The sequence below is a fragment of the Schistocerca nitens genome, chromosome 4 (genome assembly GCF_023898315.1).
Source record: "Schistocerca nitens isolate TAMUIC-IGC-003100 chromosome 4, iqSchNite1.1, whole genome shotgun sequence".
In the NCBI taxonomy this organism is placed as follows: domain Eukaryota; kingdom Metazoa; phylum Arthropoda; class Insecta; order Orthoptera; family Acrididae; genus Schistocerca; species Schistocerca nitens.
The window spans coordinates 343500631-343524481 of record NC_064617.1 but is presented as its reverse complement, the minus strand read 5'-3'; the positions used below and the strand labels follow the sequence as shown (position 1 = coordinate 343524481).

Below are 23851 nucleotides of genomic sequence, written 5' to 3'. Positions count from 1 at the left end.
TTATCTTAAAATTTAATAGCAACATCTATATGCCACCAAACTTGAACGTGTCACATAAAAAAAAACATGAAAATGCGTACATTGAAAGGCAACTGTCAAAACAGTTATTAGCTCAATTTTTGGAATAAAAGTCCACTATGGCTCACCACTAAAATGAAATAGAAAAGCAACTTCTGCTGTTCACTGTGCTAATCTCTTTCTTACAGTACTTAGTATAATATGCTCTGTTTTGAGTAAGTTATTTTTTCTGATTTATGTTAGATCAGCACAGCCTCCTCCCTTAAGAGAGTCTCCTTGAAAGAAACCAATATAGTTCTTATTTAAGCTTCTGACTTTTCAGAGTTTCAATCCAATATGTTTCTGTATTGTCTTATGGAACCAGAATATCATTGTATACATAGTATAAAAATATGCTTATCATACCTGGTAACTATCTATCATGCTATTGCTGTAAGCAGTTTCACATAAGAGAAAAAGTGTGTTACTTACTACAGCCAGGTGAAATATTGCAATGACAGTGCCCATTTTATTTGCCTGGTTTATAATGCTTTTTGCTCCATCATTTGTGCACATATTATCCACAGCAACATACACTGCCACACCCTTTTTCCTCAATCTTTCCAGACAAAGCTGCTGATATGCTGTGCATGCACCTCTTCTAGATGTAATGACCAACTGTCGTAGGCCACGTGAAACTAGCCAGTTTGATAGCTGGAGGCCAACTCCTCCAAGACCACCTGTGTATTGCAGTTTTGTAGATAATTTTGCTACAAATACGAAGTTACCATACATGTGAATGTATTTATTTTTGCTATAGTTATATACCTGTAACAATACAGACTGCATTGTGAGTGAAGCTAATCCTAGGTTTTGCCTGTACCCTCAAGGGCTGGGATATCTTGGACTCATTGTGTTTTTCTTCTTCCCTGATGCAAAGCAGAACTTTTCCTATATGATGTCCACTAGCCATGTACCTGAAGAAAAAAGATGGCAGTAAATGCATTACAAATTATAACAAACAGCATTTATGAATACTGAGGTATTTGTTTGTTGTAGTGATTGGATTTGACACTGAACATTTTATCTGAACATACAAAACTAGTCTACTTTAACAGAGAAAGATAACAGGAAAGTATACAGGTTAAAATCATCAGTTGATGAATGAGCTGAACAAAATTAACATTCTAATACAATGAATGCATTCAAACTAATCTTCCCTTCCTTAATTTCGTATAGGTTAAAACTGGTGTTAGTGGATGACAATGAATACAGTTTTAGTAAGTATCTACATGTCCCACAGTTTTTATCCTTCACTTGAGTTTCCTCCATGCACTATTCCCAATGCTCTTTCTCCTAGATTTGAATACCAATATTCCATGAAAATTGAACCACCCAGAAAGAATGGTTTGAATGAATCCAAACAACAGAGAGTGTGCAGAAAAGTGTACCAGCAAAAGAGACGAAACCTGCATCAAATGGCATACATGTATGCCAATCAGCATCACCTCTTGTGTGGCCAGAAACATCAGTGTTGTGCCAAAGTCATTCACTGAGTAGCAGTACTGATGATGTAATAATAGTAATGAACCAAAATGCTGCTATAATTGATGCTGTTTTATTGCTGTAGATTATAAGTAGCAATAGGCCTATTTTAGCACAATGACCATCTTTAGGCTACTGTATATCCATATTGCATTGTGACACTGTCACTGTCTTACAATCTTATTGCTGCAGAAGGACTTCAGTTACAGATTAATTTTATTTGTCAGTCATTTAATGTAATTTTCACTTATGATTGTTGTAGATGGGAGATGTCAGCTTAAGTCTTCTGTTGGTGCTATATACTGTTGTAGTTTTGACAGCTAAGATTGACAGCTAATCTAGTATCACATTTTTATGATGTATAACCCAATCAGAATTTAGAGCTTCATTCTGTTAACATTTGGTTTCAGCCAGGTTCCTGTCCCTAGTATTATGTGGGCCTTATCACCATTTATAAGTAAGACTAGTTCTGGGTTCTTCCCATAAATGCACCTCCTGTTAACTAATACTATATTAACATTATCTTTCTCCACTCTGCCAAAACGAATGCTGATCTCTTTAATTAATGGGAATACTAATATTCCCATATGACATCAGACTGTATCTTCCAGGGCCCAAAAAACCCACATGTGCATGCCACACATACACCGCTACCCTAGTACTACTCCTTGCATGTAATACATGCTTGAAGCCTGTCAACTGAGGCCAACAGAGCTTACAGCTGTTTACAGGGAGTGGCCAATTCCTCGTGCATCCATAAACAACAGGTGCACTCCCCAGCCATCTTTAATCAATATTTGTGTATGCCAAAAGGAATATAACATTAATCCAAGCAGTCACTGGATGCAATCTAAGTACTGCTGCTATGCTATTTCTGGTTTTTAACAACATTCCAAAGTCAGCTCACAGAACAAAAATTCGCTAAAATTGAAGCAAAAACTAAGAATAAGGTGGTACACACTAGTCAACATAGTTAAAGATTCAAATACTATTCACTTCTTTGCAGAAGAATGGGGAACAAAAATATAGCTAAATCATGTGTATAAACAGAAACTGCTGCTGCTCTTGGCACATATGTTCAACTCTGTGGCAACAGCTGCACTGACAATGCAAGTACTGTACGCAATGTTTGCAAGATTTGTAGAGCTGGGGCACAGGTTTTTGACCAACTATCATACACAAAAATTTAAGCAGTGAGGAATATGCAAAAATTTTTCAGTGAATGAATGACTGGTTCTTTTTTGATCTACAAATTCACCAGATATATTGCTAGCTGAACATGTCTGCAATATGTTTGGCCAAAAATTTGTTTGGCATGATCCTCTTGCAGTCTCTGTGTGTCATCAACTCTCACAGGTGAATTGTGTAGAGGGAGATTCCTCAGGAACATATCTAAGTCCTCTTTGATTCTTTGTTACAATACTGGAAGATTCAGATTTCAACATGTGGAGACTTCACATAATACAGAATTCTCAATACCTGCTGTGATATATAGTTTGATCATATTAATTATGTTTGCACAGTAGTGTATTTAATCTGTAGTATAAAGGTCATTTCAATCAATCCTTCTTGGTGTTGCAGTTTTGAGAAACATTAGTGTGCATGCAAGGAAACTGATGTCTGGCCATTAAGTGCATAAGTAAACTAAAGCTGTCATCAGTCCAAAAGTTGGTTTGCATACAGTTATTATTAGACATGTTCCCATTGGATATGGTATGACTTTGCTTTCCTGCAAATTTTTAACTGGCTTTTCCATCCAGTTATTTGGAGACTTACAGTTAAAAGTGACTCTGAACCACAGTGTAGCTCGTCATAATTTGTCTTATTAACAAATTAGTGTTGGAAAAAAGTTGTGAGACTGACTGAGGATCAAACTCTGAACTTTTGGCTTGTAGCCTGGATCTTACCAACTGCACCATGAAACTGTAATTTAGTGGTCACTCAAATGATGGAAATATGTTGGTGGCATGGTTATCCTTGTGATGCAAAAGATTAAGTATGAGGGTAGCCAAGCAGTTACATTTCAAATGTTTACAGTGTGTTCTTTTACGTACTATGGCCTATTATGCAACTGAATTGTTAGTTTAACTGAACTTGTAACATTTCAAGTTTAAATAAATTATCATTGTAGAATCATCATCATCATCTTCTAGAACAGTTTCCAGACCCAGTTTGGATCTGTTTGGAACATAAGCCTCAACATCTAGTCTTGTTTTACTACCATCTTTCTGTATTCACCCTGGTCCAGTCCTCACCTCTTTTCTCTACACTGTCTGTCCCTTGGCCTTCCTCTTGATTGTTTCCTCTGCATCTCTATTTCATGTATCTTCTTAGGAATATTCTCATTTTCCATTCTTTTTAAATGCCCCTATCATCTTAGTCCTCATGTTTCTATTCTGCTCTGCGAGGGTTTCTCTTCACTATTTCCCTTACCCTTTCAGTCCACATCCTATTTTTCATTGTTACTCCTAGCCTACTTCTGATGAACTTTATTTCACATCACTGTAGTTTGCTGACATTTCTTTCTTCATTACCCATGATTCTGATGCGTAGGGCAGTATTGGGTTGCAGTAACTTCTATATATTACTTCCTTGACTTTTTGTGGGATACCTTTGTTCCAAAATAGTCTCCTAACACTTCACAGGAATGCTTCTGCTGTCTGCCAAGTTCACTAATCTCTTTCTCACTTCTTCCATTTTCCTATGCGTACTATGAGTAATTCGCAAGTACTCAACACATTCCACCTTCTTCAATTGGTCAGCTTCAATACTTATTCTGCTAGTTGGTCTATCTTTCTTTCTAGTTGTAATCAGAATCTCACATATGTTGACACTAAAAGTCAAATCATACTGTCTCACATTTTTCTTCTCAAGCATCCAGCAGTTCCCGAATATCCTCCTCTCTGTTTTCCCAATCATCAAGCCATCAGAAAACACTGTTGCTTTGATCTTGTGTTTTCCAGTTTTCTCTGCCTCCTTAGTCAATATCTCATACAGGACCACAGTGAAGAGGAGAGATGGCAATGCACTGCCCTGTTTCATATCACTTGTCTGTTGGAACAGATCTGCCTTTTCATTTCCCATTTTTACACAACTCAAACTTTCACAGCACATCTCCTCCACTCTGCTTGTTGTCTCCTTTTCCAAACCCTTGTTTTCTACTGCTTCGCAGACCTTTCTTCTACAGACGCTATCAAATGCCTCTTCTATAGCAAGAAAGGCTATCACAACATCTTGCCCAAATTTATAGTGATGCACCTCGAACTGTCTCACTGCAAATATGAGGTCAAAAGTTGACCACCCAGATATGAAGCCATGCTGTTCCTCTCTGAATTTTGTCCTTATCCTTGTTCAGATTCTACTCTCCAGGATCTTTTCATATATCTTGGTGCACTGTGATATCAGTGTGACCCCCTTATAGTTTCTACAATCCTTCCTACTCCCTTTCTTGAATACAGGAACAATTAATGCCCTCTTCCAATCTTTTAAATCATCTTCTCATTCCATACCACCCTCCTCTCAAAAGATACAGCCACTGTTTCCCAACATCCCCTGCTGCCCTCACCATTTTGACACTTACTTTGCCTTTACCTAGTGCCATTCCTCCTTCTCCCAAAGTCTATTACCTTCCTCTCCAAGTCCTTTCAGATTTAGAAAGTGCTAAAAGTACTCCATCAACACTATCTTCAGTGTCTCTTTGTTGTTCACCTCTTTCTCATTTCTATCTAACATTGTTGCATCCTCTCTCAGACCTCTCCACTTAGTTTTCACCATTCCATATGGCACTTTCTTATTTCCTCTGCTATCTTCCTCATAAACTTTGTCCATTCTTCCATCCACTTTCTTCCCTCCTCACTCATTGTCTTATTTGCCACTTTCTTGTTTTTCTTATACTCCTCTCTTGCTAGCTAAAAAACATTCAACAGCCTAGATCACATAAAATATTTCTTTATTTAAGACAACTGGTTTCAACAGATTTTGCTATCATCTTCAATTCTTAAAAATCTTTGTTGTGAAATGTGTTCATTTTACGTTGAATCTCATCCCAAGTCGTCAAGTGAGTGCCTGTTACACATTATGACCCTCTTCAACTGTCAGGTTCAATATAAAATGAACACATTTTGCAACAAAAATATTTTTATGATCTGAAGATTACAGCAAAGTACACTATGTGATCAAAAGTTGAAGGACACCTGGCTGAAAATGACTTACAAGTTCATGGCGCCCTCCAGCTCAAGGCTTAGCCTTGATGACAGCTTCCAGTCTCACAGGCATATGTTCAATCTGGTGCTGGAAGGTTTCTATGGGGGATAGTAGCCCATTCTTCATGGAGTACTGCACTGAGGAGAGGTGTTGTCGGTCGATGAGGCCTGGCATGAAGTTGGCATTCCAAAACATCCCAAACGTGTTCTATAGGATTCAGGTCAGGAATCTGCACACACCAGTCCATTACAGGGATGTTATTGTCATGTAACCACTCTGCCACAGGCCGTGTATTATGATCAGGTGCTCGATCATGTTGAAAGATGCAATTGTCATCCCCGAATTGCTCTTCAACAGTGGGAAGCAAGAAGGTGCTTAAAACATCAGTGTAGGCCTGTGCTGTGATAGTTACATGCAAAACAACAAGGGGTGCAAGCCCCCTCCATGAAAAACATGACTACATCATAACACTACCACCTCCAAATTTTACTGTTGGCACTACACACTCTGGCAGATGATGTTCACTGCGCATTCGTCATACCCACACCCTGCCATTGGATTGCCACATTGTGTAGTGTCATTTATCATTCCACATAACGTTTTCCCACTGTTGAATTGTCCAATGTTTATGCTCCTTACATCAGGCGAGGTATTGTTTGGCATTTACCGGCATGATGTGTGGCTTATGAGCAGCCGCTCAACCATGAAATCCAAGTTTTCTCACCTCCCCCATTAACTGTCATAGTACTTGCAGTAGATCCTGATGCAGTTTGGAATTCCAGTGTGGCAATCTGGATAACTGTCTGCCTGTTACACATTATGACCCTCTTCAACTGTCAGTGGTCTTTGTCAGTCAACAGACGAGGTCGGCCTGTACGCTTTTGTGCAGTACCTGTCCCTTCACGTTTCCACTTCACTATCACATCAGAGACAGTGGACCTAGGGATGTTTTAGGAGTGTGGAAATCTCTCATAGAGACGTATGACACAAGTGTCACCCAGTCACCTGACCACATTTGATGTCCATGAATTCCGCAGAGTGCCCCATTCTGATCTCTCACGATGTCTAATGACTACTGAGGTTGCTGATATGGAGTACCTGGTAGTAGGTGGCAGCACAATGCACCTAATATAAAAAAAAAAAAACGTGTTTCTTTGATGGTGTCCAGATACTTTTGATCACATAGTGTATGTCGAAACCAGTTGTCTTAAATAAAGAAATATTTTCTGTGATCTACACTGTTGAATATTTTTCAGTTAGTAAAACAGATCACACCTCTCAAAATGAGAAAATTCACTCTTCCTCTTGCTAATTTGATCCTTTCTTGGAAGAACAGTCTGAAGGCCTTGTTCTTCCTTCTCACTATATCCTTGACCCTTTCACCCCCATCACAATGTCTCCTTCGACTGTTTACTGCTACTCAGCCTTCCGAATACAGCTACTGTAGCTTCTGCCCCCATTCCTCTACTCCTATTTTTGTTTCATCCCTAGGTAATATTTCCATTATAATCAGCTGGTATTCTTCCTTGACATATTTTTCCTGTAGTTTTTAGATTAGAATAGATTAAATTCACTTTCATTCCAATTGATTCATAGTGAGGAGGTCCTCCAGGATGTAGAACATGTCAGGAAATTTTTTTTCATTAACACTGTATGAAAGGATCATTTTATAACACTCATTTACTAAGATCACAGTAATGCACTGAATTTAAAATTTAAAAAAAAAAAAAAAACTTTTTTTAAATATATAAGGTGATAAATACACTCCTGGAAATGGAAAAAAGAACACATTGACACCGGTGTGTCAGACCCACCATACTTGCTCCGGACACTGCGAGAGGGCTGTACAAGCAATGATCACACGCACGGCACAGCGGACACACCAGGAACCGCGGTGTTGGCCGTCGAATGGCGCTAGCTGCGCAGCATTTGTGCACCGCCGCCTTCAGTGTCAGCCAGTTTGCCGTGGCATACGGAGCTCCATCGCAGTCTTTAACACTGGTAGCATGCCGCGACAGCGTGGACGAGAACCGTATGTGCAGTTGACGGACTTTGAGCGAGGGCGTATAGTGGGCATGCGGGAGGCCGGGTGGACGTACCGCCGAATTGCTCAACACGTGTGGCGTGAGGTCTCCACAGTACATCGATGTTGTCGCCAGTGGTCGGCGGAAGGTGCACGTGCCCGTCGACCTGGGACCGGACCGCAGCGACGCACGGATGCACGCCAAGACCGTAGGATCCTACGCAGTGCCGTAGGGGACCGCACCGCCACTTCCCAGCAAATTAGGGACACTGTTGCTCCTGGGGTATCGGCGAGGACCATTCGCAACCGTCTCCATGAAGCTGGGCTACGGTCCCGCTCACCGTTAGGCCATCTTCCGCTCACGCCCCAACATCGTGCAGCCCGCCTCCAGTGGTGTCGCGACAGGCGTGAATGGAGGGACGAATGGAGACGTGTCGTCTTCAGCGATGAGAGTCACTTCTGCTTTGGTGCCAATGATGGTCGTATGCGTGTTTGGTGCCGTGCAGGTGAGCGCCACAATCAGGACTGCATACGACCGAGGCACACAGGGCCAACACCCGGCATCATGGTGTGGGGAGCGATCTCCTACACTGGCCGTACACCACTGGTGATCGTCGAGGGGACACTGAATAGTGCACGTTACATCCAAACCGTCATCGAACCCATCGTTCTACCATTCCTAGACCGGCAAGGGAACGTGCTGTTCCAACAGGACAATGCACGTCCGCATGTATCCCGTGCCACCCAACGTGCTCTAGAAGGTGTAAGTCAACTACCCTGGCCAGCAAGATCTCCGGATCTGTCCCCCATTGAGCATGTTTGGGACTGGATGAAGCGTCGTCTCACGCGGTCTGCACGTCCAGCACGAACACTGGTCCAACTGAGGTGCCAGGTGGAAATGGCATGGCAAGCCGTTCCACAGGACTACATCCAGCATCTCTACGATCATCTCCATGGGAGAATAGCAGCCTGCATTGCTGCGAAAGGTGGATATACACTGTACTAGTGCCGACATTGTGCATGCTCTGTTGCCTGTGTCTATGTGCCTGTGGTTCTGTCAGTGTGATCATGTGATGTATCTGACCCCAGGAATGTGTCAATAAAGTTTCCCCTTCCTGGGACAATGAATTCACGGTGTTCTTATTTCAATTTCCAGGAGTGTATATAATATGTCTACTACAATACTTGTTTACAAAGAACACATTACTGCACTGAAATGGTGCAGAAGTTAGATTGTACTTCATAAATACACACACACACACACACACACACACACACACACACACACAAATCAGTTGGTTCTACTGAGAAATTCATCAATAGAGTGGTAGGAGTTGTCCACCAATAAATCCTTTAGGCTTCTCTTAAACTGAATTTCATTGGTTGTTAAGCTTTTTATGGCTGCTGGCAAATTATTGAAAATGTGTGTTCCTGAATAATGCACACCTTTTTGTGCAAGAGTAAGTGACTTTAAATCCTTGTGAAGATTATTCTTATTTCTAGTATTGAATCCATGAACTGAGCCATTGGTTTGAAAATGTGATATACTTTTAATGAAATGTTTCATTAAGGAATGAATATATTAGGAAGCAGTAGTTAGTATCCCTAGTGCCCTAAACAGGCCTCTGCAGGTTGTTCTCGAATTCACACCACATATAACTCTTATTGCACGTTTTTGTGCCCCAAAAAATAATCCCATATGACATTATGGAGTGAAAGTGAGCATAGTATGCCAGTTTTTTTCATTTTTATATCCCCTACATCTGACAGAATTCGCATTGTAAATAGAGATTTGTTTAGATGCTTCAGGAGTTCTGTGGTGTGCTCCTCCCAGTTGAATTTATTATCAAGCTGTAATCCACAGAATTTAACACAGTCCACTTCCTCTATCTGCTTGTTATCGTATGTTAGGCATATACTCGTGGAACACCACTTACAAGTTTTGAACTGCATGTAGTGTGTTTTTGCAAAGTTTAGTGACAAAGAATGGCCAGGAACCAGTGATTAATGTCCGCAAAATATTTTATTAGTCAACCTTTCTAAGACTACACTTGGTTTGCTATTTATTGCAATGTTTGTATCATTGGCAAACAAAACAAACTTGGCATCTGGGTTGTTACTGTTAAAATGTCATTGATATACACAAGAAAAAGTAAGGGCCCTAAGATGGAACCTTGTGGGACCCTACATGTAATTAGTTCCCAGTAGCTTAACAGATGTCTCTTTCCTAATAACACCCTTTGTTGCCTGCCAGAGATATAAGATTTGAACCATTTTGCAGCATCATAATATTCTAATTTACTTAAAAGGATATTGTGATTTACACAGTCCACAAATCACAGATCAGAAAATATACCAGTTGCCTGCAATTTTCTGCCTAATGTCTTAAGTACATTTTCACTGTAAGTGTAGATAGCCTTCTCAATATCAGAACCCGTTAGAAATCCGAAATGTGACTTTGACATTATGTTATTTGTGATAAGATGGTTATAAAGCCCACTGTGTCTTACCCTTTCTAAAAGTTTTGAGAATGCTGGCAAAAGTGAAACTGGAAGGAAATTTGATGCTATTTGTTTGTCTCCCTTCTTAAACAGTGGCTTAACTTCAGCATATTTCATCCATTCAGGAAATATTCCACCAATAAACGACTGTTTACACAGATAGCTTAATATGTTACTTAACTCAGAATCACATCCTTTAATTAACTTTGTTGATAATTCATCATACCCACTAGATGTTTTTGATTTTCAAGATATTATGATGGACATTACTTATGCTGGGGTAGTGAGGGTCAAATTAATATTATGGAAGTTACTTGAAATGTCTTGTGTGAGGTATCCCAAGCCAGCATCTACAGAACCTGACAACCCCATCTTTTCAGTAACAGTTATAAAATGTTTCTTAAAAAGTTCTGCAACATCTGTCACCAATGTATCATTTACTGTTATTGCTATTTGCCCCCTCTTCATGTCTGGTTCTACCAGTCTCCTCCTCCTCTATATCCCATATTGTCTTTATTTTGTTATCTGATATGAATATCTTTTCCTTGCAATATATTTTCTTTGATGTCTGTATTACAGCCTTTAATATTTTGCAGTATTTCTTGTAATGTGCTATAGCAGAGAAGTTGCAGCATAAGAAAATTGCAGCAAAATGCAGGAAGATCTGCAGCGGACAGGCACTTGGTGCAGGGACTGGAAACTGACCCTTAACATAGACAAATGTACTGTATTTTGAAGACAAAGAAAGAAGGATCCTTTATTCTATGATTATATGATAGCGGAACAAACATTGGTAGCAGTTAGTTCTATAAAATATCTGGGAGTATGCGTACGGAATGATTTGAAGTGGAATGATCATATAAAATTAATTGTTGGTAAGGTGGGTGCCAGGTTGAGATTCATTGGGAGAGTCCTTAGAGAATGTAGTCCATCAACAAAGGAGGTGGCTTACAAAACACTCGTTCAACCTATACTTGAGCATTGCTCATCAGTGTGGGATCCATACCAGGTCAGGTTGACAGGAGATAGAGAAGATCCAAAGAAGAGTGGCACGTTTCATTACAGGGTTATTTGATAAGCGTGATAGTGTTACAGAGATGTTTAGCAAACTCAAGTGGCAGACTCTGCAAGAGAGGTGCTCTGCATCGTGGTGTAGCAGGCTGTCCAGGTTTCGAGAGGGTGCGTTTCTGGATGAGGTATCGAATACATTGCTTCCCCCTACTTATACCTCCCGAGGAGATCACGAATGTAAAATTAGAAAAATTCGAGCGCGCACAGAGGCTTTCTGGCAGTCGTTCTTCCCGCGAACCATACGCGACTGGAACAGGAAAGGGAGGTAATGACAGTGCACGTAAAGTGCCCTCCGCCACACACTGTTGGGTGACTTGCAGAGTATAAATGTGGATGTAGATGTAGCATCAATGTCAGAACTGTTTCAGATTGACAGATACACATTTCTTTTTGTTTTACAAGTTGCCTCTATTCCTTGAGTAATCCAAGGCTTCTTTGTAGATTTTGCTCTAACCTTGGTTAATTTTGGTGGAAAACAGTGTTCAAATAAGGTAAGCACTTTATTAGCAAGAGTGTTATATTTTTCATTCATGTCATGAGCACTGTAAACATCACTTCAGTGAATGTCTCTGAGGAGTGTCCTAAAATAATCAATTTTTGGCTTATAGATTACCCTCTTGAGTTCAGATTTAACAGATTTTATATCCTGTTCAGTATAAACAATTAACAGAAGGAACTGCATGTCATGGTCTGAGAGGCCATTGACTACTGGTTTTGTAATATAATTTTGTTCATTGGACTTTTAAAGATATTATCAATAGCTGTTTGGGAGTAATTCGCTAGCCTAGTTTTGAACTTTACAGTGGGAATTAAGTTGAATGATAGCATTACTAAGTCAAATACATTCTTATTGGGAGAGTCTTTAAGGCAATCTACATTGAAGTCACTAGCAACCACTATTTCTTTGTTTTTGGTTATGGGCTGCTACAGCTTCAATGTGATTTATGAACAGATTAAAGTTACCTGCAGGTGCTTGATATACACCTAATATTATGAAGGATTATTTATGAAATTCTACTTCTGTTGCACATGCCTGTTCTAGGCAAAATTTATGAATGTCTATGTTCTTAAATTTATGACATTTCCTAATGAATATGCAACTCCTCCTTTCTCCGTTTCTGCTCTAAAAATATGAGATGCTAACCTAAATCCTGTAACACTTAAAAGTTCTATACCAGTGGTCACACGATGTTCAGAGAAGCAGATTATGTCAGCTGGGTTTGAGGACTCTTAATTCATCTATGCAGATAATTAATTAATTAATTTTATTTCTCAGTCCTTGAATATTCTGATTCAATAAAGATAGCTGATATTTCACAATGACTGAGTTAAAATTTGGGTAGAGTTGAAATTTCTGCTGATGTTGAAAATTCTTAACCAACAGCTGTGTATGCTGATGTAATAATCTAGAATTATGTTTTTTGGTTTCTTTCTCAAACTGAAGGTTTGTCTCAATCCTAACCTCTCTTAAAACTTGGTTTCTTTCTGTCCTCCCTACCCTAAAAAAGGGCCTTTTCTGAACCCTATAACCACTGGTATTTTATCAACCCTGAGAGTGCCTACCCCCTTTAACTTTTCTGCTATTTTCCCAGCCAGTTTACCCTTCCCTTTCCTGTTGAGGTGAAGGCCATGCCTAGTATTCCCACTTATTGAGAGAATCAACAGGAACCACAACAAAATGTGACCCTGCACCCAATATAATGCAACAGTTCTAGCTCAAAATTAACTCTCCTGATAAAAGAGTTCAAATGTGGTCGGTAATGGCGCCCAAGAACAGGTACAAACTCAACACTAGTATGCTTCAATGCTGATGCAATCTTTGCCAAGTCACACTCTATACTGTACCCAGGATCTGTGTCAACACTATTACCTGGCCCACGCACTATAACCATGGTGTCTTCCTTCGTGAAATCTTTGCAAAGTGATCCTAAATCCTCTGTCACCTGCTCCAGACCAGCATTAGATTTAAAAAAATTGGTGACCTGATATTCTGATCCTAGTTCATCCTGCAAAAGTTGGCCAACACCACTTCCATGGGAACTACCTAACAACAACACTTTCTTTCTCTTTACTGATTTCCCTACATTCTTACTTTTCAATTTGCTGCTGAAAGATTGTTGTGCCCCATGTACACCTGCAACTGCTTGTGGCTCACCAGCTTCTAACTGAAGCAACAGGTCAAATCTATTTCCCATATTTCACCATGAAGCTGTCAGACAAAGTTCTAGGCCTGTTCCTCCTGTTGCCTCTTGCCACTTCTCACCTCTCATTGCCCTTCTACCTCCTTAACCTGCCAAGATCTCCCCTGGCCTTGTCTTCCTCAGCCCGAAGGGCAGCAATTTTCCCCTCCTGTTCTAGTATCTTCCTGTCTCTACTACATACCCAACAAAACCACTGATGAGTCTCATTTACTGCCCCTACTTCCATGCCACTACAGTCACCCACATGGAAAAAACTACAGCACCTGTCACACCATGGCCCCATCCTAACAGTTCTATGGCAAGTCAAGCACTTTTCACTCATGATAAACGTAATAGTTTATTAAGAATAAGTGAGTTGAATTGCAGATAAACACGAAAATATGATTCCACAAATTTGGTCTATATGCAACTGTATGTAAACAAAAACAACAGTGCAATGTTTCTGAAACAACAACTTAAACTTTATGCTACTTTCCAGAAATGTGAGTTAAATAATGAAGAGGTATACTACACTTAAATTGATGGAGAGAGCAAAAAACAATTAAATGAAATTGTGTAGATTTGCTGTGACAAAATGTAAACGGAAAATATGACTATAACCCAACTGTACAATCTTTTCACGTTTTATGCTATATTACGTAAAGAAAAATGAAACTCTAATTCTCCTTTCCCGGTTCTCTGTCTTCTTTCATTCCTTCATGATTCTTATACTGATCCTTGGTAGATGGTGGTTGCCATCTACTGCCCCAAGAGGTAGTACTGTTACATCTGTTACAGCCCTATTTGTTTCATAATTATAGAGAATGTAATCCATCAAAGATTTCAGCAATAGATTCCAGCTGTACCATGTTACTTTGTGGCTCTCTTTCTTGCAAAATCAGGAGTTATATTTCACTACACCATTTCTATTGCAGAATTCCAGCACTCTCTTTCCTTCTTCCTTTCTATTTCCCTATCTTTCTTCCTTTCTACTTCCCGATCCTTCTGCTCCCAGGACATTTTCATACCCTGATCTTTCACTCCCTACATGTGAATTCAAGTATCATTTGTCCATTCAATAAAATAAATAAATTGCTTCAAACATTTATTAACTGCACTTAAGAATTTTATCTGTTGGTGCTGTGGAGAAATATCTACAGAGGAAAAATTCACAGTGCAAGTGAAGTGAGATTGTAGTAAGAAGGATGATCAAAAAGGTATATTTCTTGTCAGGAATATTTCAAGCACTTTTTCATGTGACAACTGCTTCACTAATTTTAAAGACTTTCTAAATCTAACAAGTGACTATGAAATAAAATTACATTCTTCACCCTGAAACAGGGCTATATATTCATCAGCAAAGAATTAAGGAAACTTTCTTTTTAATTAACTCTCATAAAAGCAACCACACGGATATGCCAGTGATTCAGTGTGACAAAAGACAAGTTTAAGATACATGGGGCATGTTAGAAAAAAGAATGGCAGTTGGCTGGGTACTGAGACATTCACACTAAATGACAATATGAGGCAAGAGACCTAGAGGATGACTGACAGACAGGTGGATCATTGGAAGAAAGGATAGTGTGAAGAAGAAAGAGGCTGCAGATGATGATGATGATGATGATGATGAGTGTGAGAAAATGACAGTTTAATTAAACACTTTCAGTAAAAAACTGTGACAAAATTTAAGTAAGTAATTATAGGATTCACCTAAAAGCCTCTTCTGCTTGATTTCTTGAAAACACTTTCCTGGGCAAAGGCTTTACAACACCTTTTCTTATTCCTTCCTCCATTAACTCTTTCAGCTGATACAGTTCATCATCATGATGAGATCCAAAAAGTACATCCAGACGGACTCCATGAAATGAAATATTTTTCAGAAACACACCAAGACCTACAAAAAAGTCACTAACTTAAAAAATTAGCAAACAAGTTAGAGTTTATTGTAAAAGAATATGCAATAAAACCACTTTTATATTGTTAACAGAATTCTCTGTGTCACTGAGATTAGCTGTTAGCACCTTTGACTTCTAATGTTTGATTTTGTTATATTATCATCATAATAAATAAATACACATAGTGCTGGCTAATTGAATGTGATAAAAGTTAGAATGTGAAATGTTCGAAGTTTCATTGTGGTAGGGAAATCGTAATAAAGTGATAGGATTATTTTAAAAGTACTGAGGCTGAATTTAAATGAAGAAGGGTTTGAATACTTATGTTCATATGATTGTAAGATAGTAGACAATTAATTAGTGAATGTTGTAACAGGTATTTGTATTATTACACACACAAAAGATGGTCACACATCAGGTTAATATAAACAGTGAAAAGTCATATGATTGTATCCATTTACACTGGAGAGAAATTGAAGTAGAGGTATGTGTCACACAAAGAGAGAGCACTTTTGCAAAATCAGTGAATGTAAGGCAAATGCCTGTGATATTGTCAGTCAGACTGGTCTCTGCAAGACATGTCACACATCAGATCTTCGACAATTTCATCACTGTCATATGATTGATGGCAGATGCAAGAACTGAGCTCTTCAAGAACCACTAGGCCAAGGATCTACCATTTCCCTATGAGTGTCTCAATTTGAGTAAAACTTCTACTGTCAGGGTCGGTTGCTGCAGTCAACACAGTATGGTTGAAAGGGGGTCTCATTCAATTGTTCAGTATGTAGCTGCATGCTGATAGGACTGCACAGATCATTTACCAATTAAATGCTGCATTAGAAACTTATTGTTGTGTTATCACCATTTTTTGCCAATTCTGTGGAAATATTACAGTCCAGCATTGCAGAAGCCGCAGGCAGCTGGTAAGTCAGTTACAGTTTTGGGACTGTTTATACACTGTGAGGCACACAAGGGCCAATACTGTGAATCTGCCAGCACAGCAATAAGACAGGGGTCTTACAGAATCAGTTTCCCCAATGGTGGACAGAAATGTCTGAAATGCAACTGGAAGCAGTGCAGCGGCACAACAGACGAGCCGCTATCTCATATAAATAGCTGTGACTTTTCAGCAGAGGTATTCACAGCCCAGCAGGTTGACTATGATGAGGGGGACCCACCAGGCATCTCCACACTAAGGGTTGGCAAGCAGCCCACGAGCCCAGCCAGCTGCCAGTTGCTCTACTACAGCAAAGCTCACCTTCTGGAACTTTGTCCTCGTACACTGGTGGGCCACTCGAGGCTGCAGCTTGGGTATGTGATGATGTGATGTCATGCAGAGAGGGAGAGACAGGTCTGGTGAGGCAGTATGCTGACAGAATTGAGGCATAAGCCAATCTTTGTGAAATGATTTTACAGAAATATATATATATATATATATATATATATATATATATATATATATATATATATATATATATATATATATATAAACAAAAGCGCTGGCAGGTCGATAGACACACAAAAAAACACAAATATACACACAAAATTCTAGCTTTCGCAACCAACGGTTGCTTCGTCAGGAAAGAGGGAAGGAGAGGGAAAGATGAAAGGATGTGGGTTTTAAGGGAGAGGGTAAGGAGTCATTCCAATCCCGGGAGCGGAAAGACTTACCTTAGGGGGGAAAAAGGACAGGTATACACTCGCACACACACACATATCCATCCACACATACAGACACAAGCAGACATATATTTTAGATATATTTTTTCCACGTGGAATGTTTCCCTCTGTTATATATATATATATATATATATATATATATATATATATATATATATATATATATATATATATATATATATATATATATATATATATATATATCCGCTATGTTACTTTGTGCCAGGAAGGGCTCTCAATAAAGGGATGTGTACAGGCATCTCAGAGTGAACCAAAGTGATGTTGTTTGACATGGAGGAGATACAGAGAGACAGGAACTGTCGATGAATGCCTCACTCAGGCTGCCCAAGTACTGCAGGCTGCAGTACAGATGGGCCCAACAACATGCTGAATGGACCACTCAGGATTGGCATCACATTCTCTTCACTGATGAGTGTTGCATATTCCTTCAACCAGACAATCAACAGAGACATGTTTGGAGGCAACCCGGTCAGGCTGACTGCCTTGTGCAGTGAGTGCATCAAGGTGGAGGTTCCCTGTTATTTTGGGGTGGCATTATGTGGGGCCGATGTATGCTGTGGTGGTCATGGAAGGCACTGTAATGGCTGTACGGTATGTAAATGCTGTCCTCTGACCAACAGTGCAACCATATTGGCAGCATATTGGTGAGGCATTCATCTTTATGGATGACAATTCACACCCTGTTGTGTACATCTTGTGAATGAATTCTTCCAGGATAATGACACCGCTCAACTAGAGTGTCCAGTATGATCTCCAGACATGAACCCTATCTAACATGCCTGGGATAGACTGAAAAGGGCTGTTTAAGGACAATGTGACCCACCAACCACTCTGAGGGATCTACGCTGAATCACTGTTGAGGAGTGGGATAATCTGGAGCAACAGTGCCTTGCTGAACTTGTGGATAGTGTGCCACAATGAATACATGCATGCATCAATGCAAGAGGACATGCTACTGGGTATCAGAGGTACCGGTGTGTACAGCAATCTGGACCACCACCTCTGAAGGTCTCGCTGTATGGAGGTAAACATACAATGTGTGGTTTTCATGAGCAGTAAAAAGGACAGAAATGATGTTTATGTTGATCTCTATTCCAATTTTCTTTACAGGTTCCAGAACTCTCGGAACCGAGGTGATGCATTTTTTTTTTATGTGAGTATTTTTTTCAAACCAGTACTGCAGTTTTTTAAGTCATTGACAGCTACTGAAAAGAGTATTTGTAAGTATGAAAAACATAAAATTTCTTCTCTTATGTTACCACAAACCAACAAAATGAGGTTTTCCACAACCTATTGATCTCGATGGTCATGAGTTGCTTGTTTAAAAAGACAATCTGTTTCAGGATAATGTTGCAATAGCTACTGAAAGGTGATTTTGTGCAAATTGTACTGTGTTTTGACAAAATGGCAATATTAAACTTGTCAACAAGATAAATGTAACTTTTACTCATAACTCGTGATGCTTCTACAAATGAGGAAAGCCTAGTTTGAAGAAGTATCACCAGTTATGAGTAAAAGCTACATTTCTATTGTTGACAGCAGTGGCTATTGTGACAGAATCCTGAAACAGAATATCTTATTAAACAAGCAATCAGTGACAAAAGAGGTCAACAGCTTATGAAAAACCTCATTGTGTTGGTTTACAATATAACATAAGAGAAGAAATTTCATGTTTTTCATACTAACAAATTCTCATTTCACTAGCTGTGGATCACTCAAAAAATTACAGAATTTTTTTGAAAAAATAAAATAAAAACTATAGCATCTGCAATATCACCATAGATAAGAAACTTCTGTATTTTAAGCATATGGCAAAATACTGTCCTCTTTGTCTGCTATCATTTGCCACCATCTTCCTGTGGTATCTCGAACTGTTTGTGAGATATGAGGGATGCTATGAATATTACATTTTCATGCACATGCAATCAGAAGTGAATGTGCTATATAAACCCCTTTTATTGAGACAGTAGGCAGATCTTGATCCCCTCTCAAGTTTAAAGAAAAATTCAAAATAATAGCTACATTTCATACACAGCAATATATGGTCTAATATGCACCAAATACAAATTCATAATGAACCCTATTTTTCATTTCAACATTTTTTAATTTCATGCAGTATGTGACTTATATGTGAAATATCACAATAACTATGACCATTAATGAAATGATGGGCACTTCACCATGAAGTTGACATATAAAGATCCACATAGCGTAAAAATTAATTTTTTTACTAATAGATTCTGTAAAATTGTTTGACAGCTGCAGGGTACGTGCCTCGATTCTGTCAGCGCAGTGCCTTTCCAGCCGATGACACTCACACAGTGTAGTATTCCTAACTGGGATGCATGCCAGTAACAGGCAAGACATCATCAATATTTTGGGGCAGATACTTCTCGACCTGCCGGCTGGTTGCTGCATGCCCCTACCTCACTGCATGGCATAAGATGCATGGACATTACACAGAAGCATCTGAGTGTCGCTTCATGATTTGTAATAAAGTGACTGACTTGTTGGGACTGTTATAGTGAGCTACTACCGGTCTGCATCCTCGCCATAACCCCCAGCTGTTGCCTGTTCTTGCGTGGATGCAGCCTGCCATTCCCTTGTTGACTTCATAATGAACAGCCACACTAATTGTAACCAATCCATCACTAAAGGGTATAGAGGCTATTATTTCACACAAGTATGTTTGCTCACTACACGACACTAGCCACAGAATATGCACAGATGAAGGAACACTGCCATTGGAAGATTGACACATGACAACTGGATAATCTTGACTGATTTATCACATTGATAAACATGTAACATTATGTATGATAAACACCTGTTGTCAGAAAGGTACTTCATGTGGGAAATTTACAAGTAAAATGTATCTGTTATTGTCACTCACAGGGGAAACAATTGATGGATCTGTTAGTAGTTTATATAAACTTGCTTCTTTGCCAAAAGCAGCCCACTGTATATCTGTCTCTTAAACAAAACAGTACAACAGACTATTAACCCCAAATTCAATCAGGATGATGAAGAACAACCCACACACAATAGTGCACTTGTTTGCAGCTCCACTGCCTACTTCTTCAAGATCATTTGCTCTCTCTTTTCTACTGAGTGTATCTAGAATACTGGTAAATAGAGAATATGTCCTTTGAATCCCATGCATACAGTATCTCTGTTTCTTACTGTCCTTACATTGACAAGCCACCACTGTCAGAGTGGAGGGAATCCAATGCTCTAAGATCAGCCTAATTCAATACCATTTGCAAAATATACTCTCGAAAGAAATTAGTAGTATTGAAACTTGGAGAACATGTAATCGAACAGAGGAATTAAAATATGTGGCAGGGAGTAATAATCTAATTATGGATTTAGGAACCACACATATGGGAAAGGAAACAATTATTAGAGAATATATATAGACTGGGGGAGGGGAATGACACATGCAAAAGATTTCTGAAATCTTCATTCAGTTTCACAATACAAAAATTAGGACAGGCAACAATTAATTTAAAGAGGAGTAGCCAGTAGCACACAGACACAATTAAGAATGAGGTAATCTCAGAGGTGTGTGAGACGTAGCTTTCTTTCAGTTTTAGCACAAACTTATTTCAGTACATAAAAATGAGGACAGGCAACAACTGATTTAAAGAGGAGTAGCTGTTAGCACACTGACAATTAAGAATGAGGTAATCTCATTGGTGTGTGACACTTAGCTCTTCATTCACTTTTATTTCAAACTTAACGGCATTCCCGTTAAAAATACAGACACCCAAATTCTCATCTTCAATCCTGCAGCAACACTAATTGTAGGGATTTGGACAGCAAAATAGATTGGGTCCGGGGAGGAGTTAGGTACCATGATTCGGGGGGCGGGGGGCGGGGGGCGGGGGGCGGGGGAGAAATGGATTGTCAAAGACAATACCATAATTTAGAACAATAAATATGGAGTTGTACCATCCATACCAAAAAAAGTAAAATTAATAATGAAAACAAACTTTGAAATGATAATGACACTTTCCGTAGCAACAGTCCATTCTGCTGCTTTCATATGCGAAATTTTTATGGTAGTGTTGGTAGTATTTTGGTTTACAGGCACCCGCATTTCAGAAAATTATAATATATGAAAGGTGATGAACCAGAAGAATCATTAGTTCAAAGCTTTCCACTGTGAAACTTGAAATCCAATGTTCTGCAAAGAATAATGTAACTTGATACCTCATCACATATTCTTACTTAGGAGATGTGTGTGTACAAGTAAGGGATTCAAACAGGAAATTGTCACAATTAGAAGCTACGATAAGTCACCTGTTTGGGTCCGATGACCGTCGCAGTCTGGTCCCTTTAATCCCCCAAACCAACCAACCAAGTCACCTGTTTTTATGAGGACTGCAACAAGTATCTGCTCACCCAAATTATAATATTATGACATTTAACTACGAAAACAGAAATTACTTAAAAACCTGAACAAACTGATGAAGTTATAACTTAGAACTTGACACATGATAAGAACATGGAAAGTGTTTAAAAAAGTAAGATTACTATTTTATCTTCTTCTGGCATTGAAATTACTAACACCAAGCAGTAATTATCCACAGTGAAGAAGCATTATTTCATACGCAAATCTTCCTCCTACAAAATCATTGGTTTATGAATAATTCTGTTGCTTTAATCATGAGATTGATAGAGTTCTGATCAACAGTTGCATCTTGGAGAACAGGTAAGTGTGAGCTCTTACTGTGCATTTGTTTTAATGAAAAGAAACAAATTTTACCTAGTTGTTTGTCTGTATACAGATCATATTGGCCAATTTCAATGAAACGTCCATATTCAGCAACACATCGAACTGAGGCTTGTAGTTTATCTCCAGAAAGAGAATTGAGAACAAGATCCACCCCTCTTCCTTGAGTTTCCCTCAGAATATGTTGTTCAAAGCTTGTATCTCTTGAATTTGCAAAGTTGCATTCCTTAAGCTGGGATAAAAATGAGAAAACAAAGTCAACAGAAGCACAAGCATCTCTTAAGAGTTACTTTTATATACTGCCAAAAATAATGCATTTATCAGTAGAATAATTTTATCACTCCAAGTCTTATTTATCATGCATAAGCTGACTATAGCTCTTACCTGTGGGAATATTGAACAAAGTGTTTGTTTTTTATGATGGTTACTAACTGTAGTATACACAGTACAATTCATGTGCAGTGCAATTGAGATAGCTGCCTGCCCCACACCACCACTACCTGCATGAATCAGAACGGTCTCTCCATGTTTCAGCCTTCCTCTTATGATGAGAGCGTAATATGCCTGAAATAACAAAAGAAATGCTGGGCAAGTGTCCAAAAGCCATTCATACATTTATAAACCAAGAGAAAATTACAAAGGAAGGTGCATATTGTACAGACAGTTTCATGAAAGTTATTGTGCTTTTATTTTTCTTGCTTTGCACATTGACCTTGCTGACTACAAGGATGATAAAGTTTGTCTCATATTTGAATGGCTTTTATGGAAGTTTCAGCTTAAAAAGTACTGCACATATAAATAAATCTCTTCATGATCATATTAGTAATTGTTTCTTCAGCTACTGATTTCTTGTACTTTGAATTATGCATTTATTTTTAATGAGTCAAGAAACACATTTAAAATAAACAGACTTAGGAGAAAGGTAGATGTTCAATTCATTTATAAGCTATAAATGTAAATCTGGTAACTGAAAAATGAGTCCATACACATCTTACGTTAAGCAGGAGTTGATAAATTAAGAGATAATTGCCAAATATGGACTGGCAGGATGTACACAGTATATTTGTACCATTGTCACAGGCTACTTTGAAAATTGTAGTACTAGAAAATATAACCCAAGCTGGTAGATTAAATGCTTCTCAACTGTGGACTACATGGTGAATTACTACATGTTCTTGAACTGCCACTTTATTTACTTGATTGCTAGGTTGTTCTTAATGATCATTCTTATGAACTCCTCATTATATTAATTCATTCAGTCAGTCATCACGTTTCATATAGTATATCCTAAAAGAGAGCTTTGAAATGGATCATGGTACCATGTACATAATTACTGTAATATCACAACCTAGTTTTAGTAGAACTTGGAATAATTTGTAAGAGTCACAGTGTAACATTGCCTTAAGTTACCACTGGGAAGTAAACATAGTGTGGCATCATATAGGTCATAGCAACATGTACACAAAGCGTTTGCGAGATGGGCTAGCCATATTCAGCAGAAAACTGCACTATGCCATGATAATGGCCAGAGTGGGCAGAATGGTATGACCACACCATGGTAAAACTCTTGTTATGAACTACATGACTGAGTGTGGGGTTTCAATGTAACAAGTGCACACCCAAGCCATATAAATAGCAATGAATTTCTAGGTAGATTAATTGGTAATCCAGCAGCACCACCATCACACCAGCTCAAGCCATGGGTTCAAGACCAGGTTACACCAGGTGCCACCTGCAATGGGTCTGCTTGCGGGACTTGCTCCCAAAATACCACTAATTGACCATCTGTGCCTACTGTATCTGATTCCTGCCAGGGAACAGCAGGCTGTGTGCCACACGTGGCACAACACATAGTGCTGCTGACATCTAGACTGTGTCAAACTGTGGGGTCATCGGCAGCCACTCCACCTAACATCAGCATCATGTAGTGCTGATGCTCTTCCTACTTGCCAGGGTGGAAGCTGCCGCATGTGAGCCTTCACCAACATGGGTCGCTG

At 39.1% G+C, this 23851-nt stretch overlaps 1 protein-coding gene across 1 annotated transcript in view; it reads right to left on the bottom strand.

Moving 5' to 3' along the window:
* Window positions 1–257: 257 nt before the first annotated feature.
* The window catches only part of LOC126252299 (fatty acid synthase-like), a 48520-nt gene continuing 24926 nt past the window's right edge, over window positions 258–23851 (bottom strand). Inside the window, exons 6-11 of the mRNA XM_049953181.1 lie at window positions 22239–22418; window positions 21888–22086; window positions 15231–15414; window positions 826–974; window positions 424–737; window positions 258–293 (exon numbers count right to left, since the gene is read on the bottom strand). Coding sequence (XP_049809138.1) covers window positions 258–293; window positions 424–737; window positions 826–974; window positions 15231–15414; window positions 21888–22086; window positions 22239–22418 — 1062 coding nt within the window. The remainder of the gene's footprint in view (window positions 294–423; window positions 738–825; window positions 975–15230; window positions 15415–21887; window positions 22087–22238; window positions 22419–23851) is intronic.